Consider the following 13,028-nt stretch of genomic DNA (forward strand, 5'->3'; position numbering starts at 1 on the left):
TGTTCTATTATCACTTACATTGACACTCCAGAGCCCAACAACAGCCTGATGCATCATAGTTTTTCACAACTGGCAATCCATTGACACAGATCTTTGACTTTTGAGGTGGGCAGCGCACATCAGATACTTTAATATGTTTTCCACCTAAGCAAGTGGCGATTTGGCAGTTTTCAAATTTCCATAATTCTTGATACTGTTGGTGTATAAAAGAAAGCCACAAAAGGAATCAGTACAATTTGCTCTGTCTTGGTGCTCAGTCAAATTCAACTTAACTCAGTATATTTACAGCACCATAACACAGTACAATCACTGAGTCTTGTCTATTTCTATGTAATACCATGCTTTTCTTGAAGAAATAGATTTTAGATCAGGCAATAGACAGCTGCTTTGTTGTTCACACTATATAAAATATATGTGCTGGTGAGGAAGAGGCATTTGCCTATTGTTTTCATAGACCTGAAGGTAACCTTTGATACTATTGGCAGGGAGAAGCTGTAGGTACTTATTATTATTATTATTATTATTATTATTATTATTATTATTATTATTATTTATATCCAGCCCATCAGGCTGGGTTTCCCCAGCCACTCTGGGCGGCTCCCAACAAAATATTAAAATACAGTAGTCCATCAAACATTAACTAACGGGCTGTCAGCTTTTTCAGCTGGTTAAAACTCTGTTTTTTTTCAAATATGTATTTCCATGACTAGAAAGTACAACAAATTCTATAAGTAGAAATAATAAAATATTACGGCATCAACAACTATACAAGATTATTGTGCCACTTGGCTTTGATATTTCCCTAAATGTTGGCGTGTTTCCCTGTAAGTACTGAACCAGCTTCATCCCGATGTTGAGAAGGTCAGCAGGGGTATATCCTGGCTGCCACTTCAGAAGGGGCTTCGTTGTTGGGGCACAGCTGCAAGGTTATTCCCAGCAACAGTGCCACTGCCACTTTCCAGAAGGGGGAGAGAGGCCAGGAGGCTGGTGCAGTACAGGTGCAGAAGTTCTCACGCCAATACACTAATGCACGCACACTACATTAAATTAATGTAAATAAATGGTAAGGGGGTATTTCATCTCTAATTTTGTCATTCTAAAACTGGATGAATAAGGCTCATTTCTCAATAAATTTGTTTTCATTATTATTATATATTGCATTCCTTTTGTATGTTAATTTTTATCATCAACATGGTCTCCCAAGTTTTCCTCTCTCCGTGTCGGGGAAATCTTATTTATCTACCACTGAGCTATTTAGATTTTTGACATTGCCAGAAGAGTTGTTAGTAGCTGTAAACCAGGCACCCCCAAACTCGGCCTTCCAGATGTTTTGGGACTACAACTACCATCATCCCTAGCTAACAGGACCAGTGGTCAGGGATGATGGGCATTGTAGTCCCAAATCTACAATGATATAGTCTAATTATATTTTGTGAAATATAGTCTAATTATATTTTGTGAAATGCTATGCTGATCTATATATGTACAGCATTTGTAAATTATATTGTCATTTTGTTATGGCCCAGGACTGAAAATAAACTATTATCTATCTATTTATTACATGCTTCTCAAGAACAAATATGTCAGCAACAAACACTTTTCATTCTACGCTTGTAGTATCAGCAGTGCTGCTTGCTCACCTTTCTAGGAGGAATGAGGTCAGTGCAATCACTCCCAGGAGTAAAGGCAGAAGAAGCTTTAACTTCAGAGTAAGGAGGAGGCTCTTTCTCACAGTTCTGATTATTCCCCTTACAAGGTCTACTGGGGATCATGGCAGGCTTGCTTGGGACAGGAGTGGTATAGAATGAGATACATTCTCCATAGTTGAATTCAATCTGGCATGATGTATTACAAAAGGCATAAATACACCAACGTGAAGTGTCCATTGTCACAAACTGGCTACTGCCTAAAAACCCAGAGGAACAGTCAGAACAAACAGCAACATTGTGTGTGTGTGTGTGTGTGTGTGTGTGTGATGAGATACACACATTATAAAGCAGAGAATCATCCACTTAAAAAAACAAAACACCAATCTTCACCCAGTGCCAAGAATAATTATTAATTTATACAGATTTTGGATGAATATATTCAGAAAAAGTAAGGGTGCAGTTCACGCAACAGGAAAAAAATGTAAAAGTCATGAAAAAAATCCAACAAGCAAGTTATTCAAGCTTATGTATTTTCATGGGTAATATTTTTTAACTGCGCATCTGAAAATTTTGAAAACACAACCAGATACTCACTTTCATCAAAGCTGTCAGGCTGCTGATAGTAAATATTAGATCAATGGCTCATCATTGGATAGGATGTTCAGTCCATTTGATGTTCTAAATTGGGGTGGCTTAAGTATTTTGGTCAGAGGGCCACACTGATTCATGGCAAGCCATCTGAATGGCTGCATGTCAAAGGAAGAGCGTTCAAAGTGTAAAAGAGGATGGTGTAAGAACTGTAGTTCTCAAGACTGCCTTCCATAAGGCTTCTCCATCAGTTATTCTATACTGGCTAGGGTAACCCAGTCAGATGGGTGGTATATAAACACCAACAACAAAATTATTATTATTATTATTATTATTATTATTATTATTATTATTATTACTGTTGTTGTTGTTGTTGTTGTTGTTGTTGTTATAAGTAGTAGTAGTAGTACACTGTGTGTGTGTGTGTGTGTTGTCACCTGCTAAATCATAACTGAAGCAGACCCACTGAAATTGGTGGACTTAAAGTAAACAAATGATTACTTATAAATTGTATCCAGTGCCAGTCACATGCAAAGTAGACCTATTAAAAGTAATGGCCATGACTAATTTAAGTCCATTAATTTCTGCATGTCCAAGTATGACTTAATTGATACAACCCAATTTTCACTTTTCAATACAGGTTTTAAAAAAAATGTCGAGGACAAATTTTGGAAGGGATTCTTAAAAAGTGTTTTAGGAGACTGGAATTTGTTCATACGCCACAGTTTAGCCACCCTGAACTAAATAGTGAGAAACTGTGATTGTTCCTTTGTATTTTTTTTTTTTTGGGGGGGGAAACCTAATGATATTGTTGCACACCACCCCAATCACTGAGCGATGCGAGATTCCAGAGGTTCCAGATGCTGACCCAGGGTTTGGTTTCCTTGGAATGAGGTAGGTACAGTGGAGCCTGGGGTGTCTTTATGATATATGGGTGTAACCTGAGCCTAAGATGGATGGGCTCACAGCATTAACATCCCAAGAAGGTCTGACTTCTTCCCTAGGCACAGCCTTGGATTCAAGCAGAAATCAAGCATAACTCTTGTCTTTCAGCTGCCGAGCTTGCAGCTTCTAACTCAAATATGCAACTCAACTCTTTATCTTTCTAACTAAGAGACAGTTGGAGGGAGGAACCCATTTGACCTCTGGCACAGACCATTCCCTTTGTCACCTTAACATCCCATACTTGGGCCATTACCAAGAAACTTGCCTGGCTATTCCAGTGATTTGAATCCCTGCTGGATCCAGGAATTGGAAGGAACTCATACATACAGCCTACCTCCCGCCACGCAAACTCACAACAATATGTAGCTGCAAAGATTGCAATGATCATTTATGAAACAAATAGTACACATATAAAATAAGTCCATGGAGGTTATTTCAAATATGTCTGCCTTACCACTTGTTATCAGCTGTCCATTTACATTACAGAAGCATGGTGTGGTTCTCATTTCTGATTTTGCTGGTGAGACAGGGGGAGCCACTAAGGTTTTCTCTAAAACAATAAGAAGCATGGGACATCCAGTTTCTTACTGAACATTTGACACCTTTCCAAAATAAACAGCAGCAGCCATAGTTGGCAAATATTCCCTCCCTCCCCCCTACACACACGATGAGCAAGGAGTGGAATCCCACCATACTTAATCTGACACCTTCCTCTTGCCCACACACTGCTGTTCTCTATCTCAACAGGAGTGTCCTGCTTTTCTTTATCTCAGGGTGTGTGAGAAAGAGAGTTGTGCCCACACACTACTATTGCCAACTGATTGAAAAAGAGAGAGGGAGAGGGACCAATGTGCCCCCACCACTGTGAATCTACTACACACTGGACATTGTGACCTGTTGCTAATGTTGCCTGGTCATTGAAAGACAGGTCATTATGACCTCATGCTTATGCTGCCTGCCAGGAGACTCATGTGCCCTCATACTGATGCTACCCACCCAAAGGAGAAACTGGACAACTTGCCCTCCCATAGCTATTGCACACCTGAAGGAGGCAGCAACTTATATACCTGCATATAACTGTCCACTTGAATGAGAATTGTTCCCTTTGTGGCACATATGCAAGATGAAAATATTTTGTAAGTATTCTTCTCAGGTTTATAATAAGATAATTTCATTTTTTTGATGTCCATGACTGCAAACTGGTCAGCATTTGATCTTACTCTATGACATGGACACTAAGCTGTCTTCCTTTCAAGTAGTTCCTCAGTTGTCAGCATTCAAATGCCAATGCTAACTTTTAGTACAGACAAAGGCAAACTCGGCCCTCCAGATGTTTTGGGACTACAACTCCCATCATCCCTAGCTAACAGGACCAGTAGTCAGGGATGATGGGAATTGTAGTCACAAAACATCTGGAGGGCCGAGTTTACCTATGCCTGTTTTAGTATAATGATCATCATTTTTACTGATGCTGCAGTGTATAGTTATTGTAATTATTTATTGATTTCATTTATGAATCACTTCCTACAAGGCATCCCAAAGTGATTTACAATACAGTAAAAACAGACATAGAACAATTGAATATATTAATTTCACTTCTCTGCTCTGACACATCCCACTATGCATTTTTGGTATTTTAAAATCTCACACATCCTCACCTGCTCTTGGCTTTGAAGGGCCAACAATTTCCCCGCCTTGAGGCGTGATCTCTAAGCCAGGTCCTGCTGTTTCAAATATATTATGTAGGTTAGTGCTTTGAAGTAATCCACACGCTACTTTCTTATCAACGGATGTATAGCCAAGAATTATCTTTATATTAGGCTTGTAATGAAATTGAGACGTACGAAGCTGACAAAACCCAGATTAACTCAACAAATACTCATTCAACCTTGCTTCTTATTCCTGATGAGTAGCAAAATTATTGGATGCAGCTCTATCATTTGTGCCTAATCTAATGTGAAGAAAAACCAATGAAAAGACATCAGGACTTCCCCACCTCCTTCTATCCTCTCCCTAAATTTGTTCTTAGGGTTCCCCCAATTCTCCATGACTGAATTGGTGAGGACACACATCAAGGGAAAAGAGGGAAGTCCCATTGCACAAGCAGAAGTCCTTGTGTTGATGGGACACATTAGTTGGATCCCACCCACGGTGTGAGTCATTGATGAGACCAAAAGAAATAAGGTTCTCTATGTTCAAGAAGAACTAAGTGTTAAGTCAAGAACTCATTGGCTAACTTCAAGGAAGATTATGGATATATAGTTGATTCACTGGCTCTCTTAAAGTTCCCAGATGCTGGTCTCCACACACTGCACAACCTTAAACTCTGCACATTTGAGTGGAATTTCCAGCAGAAATTTGGCAGGACCCCTCACTGCCAATGTAGATGTCTCTTGAAGACCTTTGTGTGTTGACAGACCTATTCAGTCGTTTAAACCTTTTCAAAATGAGCCAATCACTTTTATGATTATTTTGAGTTGTTTTATGGTATTTTATGCTTTATTTCACTTCCATATTTTGTTGTACACCACCTTGATATTTTATATGAGGGGTGTTCTCTCTCTCTCTCTCTCTCTCTCTCTCTCTCTCTCTCTCTCTATATATATATATATATACACACACACACACATATACACATAAATGACATTCTCTAAATACAATAAGAGCTTTACCATTGGACAACTTACCATCTGAATTGTTCAAGCAGAGTTTTTCTTTTGGATCACTGAGGGAAAACATATACAAAATATATTGTTGATTCAACACAAACACAAACACACAAAGTAATCCACACTCCTCTCCCTTTCTCTGTTCAGAGTCTATAAAGATGTGACCACCACAGACTAATGAAAGAAACCTTAACGAGCATATGTGCAGAATTAGCTATGCTGTTAAAAATGACCTACCATGAGGTACACTCAAGCAATGAGACACATTCTCTTTTTTTCTCATCATAATATGGCTTCTCAACACTGCATTCTGGGTAGCAGCCTAAAATGGGAGCAAACCATCAAAATAATAATCTCATTTTTCAATAGGGACTGGCTATTAGGTGATACAGTAATATATATTATATAAGGTATATTATAAGGTATAAAGATTCTGAAATTGCAATAATTAGAAAATAGAAGATCGAAAATGCTATAAATATATATTGTCTTTTTCACAATTTGTTTGTAAATTTAACCATTAAAGAGGGGCAGCCTCTGTGCTTTGATGAGAGAGTGGGCCTTTGGCCACTGCAAACAAAATATCAAATATAACCCCTTTACATTTTATGAATTTCAGCAGAAACCTTTTTCGCATTTCATGTCATGTTTGGTGGGAAGTGAAAAAGCATTTACCTTCAAAATTATAAAGCAGATTGTCACAGTTTCCTGCTGGATTCCTGCAGGTCCTTAAACAAGGTTCTCCACAGGGTTTATACTGCCATTCTCTTTTGTTGGCTGAATCATAGTAGTCACAAAACACAGCTGGATCAGAAGACATGCTAGCCATAAGTGATGAGGTCCGTGTTTTCAATGGAATCCCCTTCCTTCCTTTCTCCCTCCCCCCTCCTTCTGGCTACCCCTCAGTCACACATTTATTACAGCAGCATGCCAACCACCACATTTGATGCAATGTAAAGAGATTCATCTTGTTATCCTGGCCTATGAAAATTGAGGAATTGATATTGAGGTTCTCCCTGTAATGTTTAGTATGGATGACTGATTTGGGATTGGATATTTCCCCCCATTTTAATTGTGCTTTTATATGCTGTAACCTGCTGTACACCAGGGAGCAAGAACGACAATAAGGAAATAAATAATGGGAGGCCTGTACACCACCCACACCCATGTGCATACCCTGGAAATAATGTCTGACTTAACCCATGACATGCTGGACATGTGCAGCTTGAAACAATGAAATGCTTAGTCATTGGTGAAACGTCTAGCCACTGGTTCTGGTCCGATGCACAGCAATAAGTAGCTGAACTACGTGTGAGGTGTTGGTCCCAGATTTTTCTTGTGGATAAGAGAAAGAAATTATTTCTACAGTTGCTGGTTTAAAAAATATCATTCCACATGCTCCCATGTGTCTTAGGTGGCTTAAATGCATGTTCTTTCTTTGATGCATATGTAATAAAGGAGGACTACGTTATGTAAAAGTTATGTAGTTTCTCACGTTGTTTTCTTTCACGTACCCTTTCTGTTAACTTTTCCATCAAAATTAATTCCCAGACATAAGCATACCAAACTTCATATAGGTTCACGTTTAATGTCCTTCAGTGTCTAGCAACAACAAGACGTGCTGCAGTTATAAGATGCACAATTATGTCTTTGTCTCTAAGATTTTGTGCTTCATCTACAAATATAGAAAGCAATGCATTTTGCGATCTAAATTGATCAATTGAGATGTAATTTGTTCCATTTCCTGAAATATTTTTAACCAGAAGTTTTTAATCAATGGGCATTTCCACCACATGTGTATAAATGTTCCTTCATTCCCACAATTTCTCCAACATTGCGGAGAAATATTTTTGTCTACCGGTATTTTACTTAGCAATGTGGGATGCAAGTACCATCTGTGGGTTAGCTTTAAGGTGTTTTCTCTTATTCGGGCAGAAATAGCTCGAAAGGGGGCTTTTTGCCACATTCTAAGTGTACTCTTGTAAGCTTCACTTGCTAGTAGTTTTATGACCTCTTGTTGAGAACAGTTTTTCACTATTATTTGTGATATTTTCACTCTGTCTTTTACTCCAAAGTATCATACAGTACAAAAGGTTATAAGACTAAAATAAAGTGTTATGTTTTTGGACAATGTGAAAGATGTGAATCACAAAGGGGATTCTGAAGAAGAAGGAAATTCCTTTATCAGTCATACACTTAACTGTGTCATTAAATACCATTAGCAATTAGTATTTCTCACCCCCTCAGATAACATGCAGCTACACAATCATTGCTGCTGAGGCTATATTTGCTTTGTAAGTACTTACGGCAATTTTTAGGACTTCGCCAGTCAATACAGATGCCAACTCTGCCACAACTCCTTGCATATGCTGCTACAGCAGTACAGAAACACCCAGAGTCTCCCAGACTGTCACAACCACAAAAATCAGATATGCAGGATTCATAATAGGGTGTTGGGTTGATCTAACAGAACCAAGAACAGCCAGCAATAATGAACATTTCTTCCCAGGATGCTATTTAATCACCTTCTTAAACAGAAAATACAAGACTGCCTATACTGCCTTCCTTGAAATATTCAAGGAAAACTGAATGTTTGTCCTGGGAGGTAGCCCTATCAAGTTGCAGCTTTGAAGAAATATCTATATCACCACCATAATATTATGCCCATGGGATCATGCATGCTTTCGGCATAGGAAAATGCAAGTTTTTTAATTATCTTGTCTAACCTCCATACGATTAGACAACACTAATCCTTTATATTTAAATTTATATTATGGGAAGATTCACTATTTCTCTCCTTTCCCTTTGAAGTCCATCTGTGCTTTCCTATCTGATTGCAACACTAATTAGGCTAACAATTTTCTTAAATTGTAATTTTCTTTCCCTGGGAAAGAATAAAACTAATTGCGTAAGTATTTCTTATCAGTATTCTGAAGTATCTGGAAATACGGCAGAATATGATAATCTGTCTAAATGCAGGTGGCCTGGTTTTGCACACACACACACACACACATGCCCCATTCCAGCCTATAGGAACAATTCACTTGTGGCATCCCACTACAGTGCTATCTGCACACCAGACAAATCCCCAAAATGGTACAAATGAAAGGCATTCAGTTCAAGGAGATTCTGCCCCCAAAATTCATGCATCTGGAACGTTGGGATAGTACTATAATGGGGTGCCTAACCCCAGTTGATATGGACTCTCAAGCAACTGTTTCTGCCTGACCCTGCTAATTTTGGCAGCAGTTGCAAAAGGGGGAAAATAAAATAGATGCAGCATCAAAGTGGGCAGAGCAAGTATTCTGATGGGAAGGGAATCCATGGTGCCTCTATGTTAGGGTTGCCATCTTTCAAAAAGTAAAAACCAGGACAGCCCTAAGCTTAAGCTTTTTTAAATTGTTGAGCTTTTTTTTTAAGGAATGGGAGATGTCTTGGGCTGTGAACCTGTCCATCATAGGCTCAGGTTGTATATACGTGTAAATACGCCATACCAGTCTCTGCTGTGCCTCATTCCAAAGGAAACACAAACCCCGGAAAGCCTGGAATCTTGCACTGCTTGGATTACCTTACTGTGGCAGGCTTCAAAAATGTCACTCTTGAGAATGCTGCATCGCTTTTGCCCCAATACAAGCTTGGAAGGCTGACTTGCACATAGGTCAACTTTGTTTCTGTCTGAACAGCTAGTGGTGACTTTCCAGCTGCTTCCAAATGCCTGTGCTTGCATCTCCACAGACTGCCCTCTCGTGGTGAAGTCATTGTTGCCACTGTTGTCAAAATCACCACAAAGACCGCAAACTCTGCCCTAGGAAATTGGAGCATGGCATTTTACAAAGACTTCACTGACAGAATAAAACAAAATAAAAATATCCAAATGCAATAAATTCAAATTGTATTCTAAACATGCTTTGTATCAACCACTAGTCCTATGTGTTTCTCTTGATTCAAAACTTTTCTGTACTAAGCTGTTAGACTATTTTAAAAGAATGAAAAATGGGGCCAATTAATATCCACATATTTTAAAAGATAACAGTCTAAGAATTTACAGCGGGCAAAAAATGTGTTGGATTCACTTGAGACAAAGCATATTGTCTGCATTTGCAGCATAAGCCTACCAATATTTGTCTGATTTAGGGCGATTCTATCTTTACTGGTTGCAGGAAGCTATAAAAACATAAATCAAATGCTTCCTAAATATGAAAAAAGCAAATAGGCTTGGTTTAAGGGATCTGGTTGGTACATGTTATGTTTACAAGCGTAACCAGAGAACTGCAAAATACACTAGCTGCAAACTGGGCAGTTTATTAGCAGGTAACTGAGGGTCATTCTGCTCACAACAATTTCTATGCACACTTAGCTTCTTTAAAGGAGGGAAATGTACATGTATCAGGTGAGATGAACACACACACAACTTATTCCATGCTGCAAAACAAAGATGTGTCTATTCTCCACTTGTGACAGTGTAGATGTGATGCTCAATTCCCACCCCCGAAGTGGAAGCGATACCTTGACAGGAAAAACATCCATTATATGAATCAGTCCTGCAAATGAAATTACCCTGTGCAAGTCAGCAGCCGTGTTTGCACCTACCTGAAAAGAGGGTGCCAGTTGTACAATCATTGTTGTCTTCTCATCCCACACGAAGGTCATTCCATGGAAAGTTTCAATTATAATGTAGATTCCCATGAGATAGACGTTATAGTTCCTTTCAGAAGGCGCCATACTAGTTATCTCCTCAATTCTCCCTTCCTGAAGTCTGATTTCACTACCCTAGAAAACGACATAAATAATTTGTAAGAGCAAGGATGCAGCTGAAATACAATGACAACGCAACTGCAACCCTTTGTAGATCATGATTCATATGCCATCACACCAAGATGTACAACTGCAATATATACCCCCATCTCTTCTTTCCCCCAAGATGATGGTGATGTTTATTATTTATTAAATTTGCATACTGCCCTTCATCCATAGACCTCAAGGCAGTTCACAAGATCCATTCATTCTTACTGTGATGTCACAGAAGAACTGAGCTCTGCCCCCACCTACTATGGTGTCATAGGCACAGGAACATGATAACCGATGGAGAATTAAACTTCAAGAATACAGAAGGGCAAAAGAAGCTGCAAACTGCTGGTGGGGTGAAGAGGAGAAAGCAATCCTGCACTAGTGATAAACTTTTAGGCTGAATCTGTGAATGAGGCAATTATGAGTGGTTTACTCAAGGATTGTCAATTTCCATAAGTGATGTGCATCTCATGGGTGTGGTCTGGGTGATTCAATGCACTGTGTGTGTGTGCTGCATGTGAATGAGGGTGAATGTGGTCTCTGAGATATGCACATGTAAATGGGAGCATAAATTGTGTGTGTGTAAAAGCCTCAAAGGGTCCTGTGGCACATCAAAGGCTAACAGGTTTGTTGGAGTATAAACTTTCGTGGGCTAGATACTCTGGACCATAGACGTTTATGTCACAATAAACCTGTTTCAAAGCCTTAGCACACACTCAGAGATGGTATCACTATAAAGGTCCTTTCGGACTACCTCAGACCCTTTCACAGATGTCCAGCTACTACAACCAAACATTTGAAGTAGGTAATACATAAGCACATTAGGAGTTGGGGTCCCTCAAATCCAGCCAATAATCCAGTTAATTCTGGTCTAATGGCACCCATATCTAGTCCTTCCTTCCGTCCTTCCTTCCAACAGATTAACACAACTACTCTTCAAAAATCTGAATGAAGTTTATGTGGGGACAGGGTATGAAAGGTGTAGATTAGCTACTATAAGCAAAGAAACACAAACTGTCTATCCAGTTTTGAAGTTCTCCACTTATAAGGCTGATTGTGGACTTACCTCCAAGATGATGCTAATTTTCAAGGAACAAATGCTCAGGGATTTACCACATGCCATGTTCTGTGTTACAATTCGAAAAGTGCCTGGGTCAGGATTATCAGGGCAAAAGTCCTTGGGAAAGGAAACAATAATACATTTAATGTTACGTTCTCCATATTCAAGCCACTATGGCAAATATTCTACAGAAGCAAGTGTAGGCCAGCTACGGCAGTTTTTATGAAATGTATGGATTTAACCAGTGTTTCTCATACTTGGGAATATGCTGTTCTACTTCAGGAAACAAAAGATCCTGGATCTGCACTGGTAACTGTGCCACTTCAGACTACAGGTAAGAGAGGCTGTAATTTTGAATACTCACAACTATTCCTTTTATTTTTTTAAAAAATCAAAGTAACAACTCCTGGCATGTAGAAAAATACACATTAAGGAGAAAGTTAGTCAAGAAATTGTCTTCCTATTGTGATTTTCCAAGTTTTTTAAATTCATAAAAAAATTATATACCACTTGATCACAAAACAAAAACCTCAAAGTGGTAAGGGGTTTTGGCACAAAAGGACACTCACTCAAATATGAAACCCTTTAGTCTGAAATGTACAGCCCTAGATGGACTTTTAAACATTGTTTAGCTGAACATGTAACTTGGCTTTAAGAAACTATTGCAAAATGTGGTGTGCCAAGCTAATTATTTTCATCTATGGGATTTTTTGCTTGGGGGTACCTGGTGAATTAAAAGGGACATTCCACAAGCCATAGTCTGATGTGATGAGCCATTTTCTTACATGGCAAACCCAATGCAACATTTGCAAGAGTCCACAATCCAATCATAGACAAGAAGTGGGAAAAGTACAGATTCTGGCCCTCAGTCAGTCAATATGAAGTTTCTGAAAATCACTTTCAGCACAACCCTATGCATGTCTACTCATAAGTATACCCCAAGGAGTTCAATGACGGACACTGGGTCGGTGGGCACTGCACTACAAATGGGTAAAGCAGTGAAATCACAAAATTTCCACTTGGTTCCACACTAAACAGTCCATGAGGCAAGTAGTAAAGATTAAATACCTGGGCTAGGATATAATCACAGCCTCCCATGAAATCAAATTTTGTTCCATCAAAGCTGAAGTAGTGGCCATTTCCATACACCATGCAGGCTCCTTGGCAGTAGTTCTTTGTACAGTTCCATTGCCTCTTGTAGCACATGCTGGGAGATTAAACATAAAAGATCACAACTTGTCCCCTCAAAGAAAACTGCAAGTAGGCAGGGTAATTAATAGTATAATGATAATTCCTCTGGATCTGTCAGCTGAAATGACAGTATTACTC

General features: G+C 39.0%; 1 protein-coding gene across 1 annotated transcript in view; it reads right to left on the bottom strand.

Moving 5' to 3' along the window:
• Nucleotides 1–13,028, bottom strand: part of LOC117039673 (mucin-5B-like) — a 45,607-nt gene that overhangs the window by 14,953 nt on the left and 17,626 nt on the right. The window contains exons 20-30 of the mRNA XM_033137263.1: nt 12,768–12,906; nt 11,706–11,816; nt 10,442–10,621; nt 9,420–9,656; nt 8,158–8,314; nt 6,527–6,655; nt 6,089–6,173; nt 5,870–5,907; nt 3,637–3,765; nt 1,641–1,906; nt 19–193 (exon numbers count right to left, since the gene is read on the bottom strand). Of these exons, the coding sequence (XP_032993154.1) occupies nt 19–193; nt 1,641–1,906; nt 3,637–3,765; nt 5,870–5,907; nt 6,089–6,173; nt 6,527–6,655; nt 8,158–8,314; nt 9,420–9,656; nt 10,442–10,621; nt 11,706–11,816; nt 12,768–12,906 (1,646 nt within the window). The remainder of the gene's footprint in view (nt 1–18; nt 194–1,640; nt 1,907–3,636; nt 3,766–5,869; nt 5,908–6,088; nt 6,174–6,526; nt 6,656–8,157; nt 8,315–9,419; nt 9,657–10,441; nt 10,622–11,705; nt 11,817–12,767; nt 12,907–13,028) is intronic.

This window comes from Lacerta agilis, chromosome 1 (assembly GCF_009819535.1).
Source record: "Lacerta agilis isolate rLacAgi1 chromosome 1, rLacAgi1.pri, whole genome shotgun sequence".
In the NCBI taxonomy this organism is placed as follows: Eukaryota; Metazoa; Chordata; class Lepidosauria; order Squamata; family Lacertidae; genus Lacerta; species Lacerta agilis.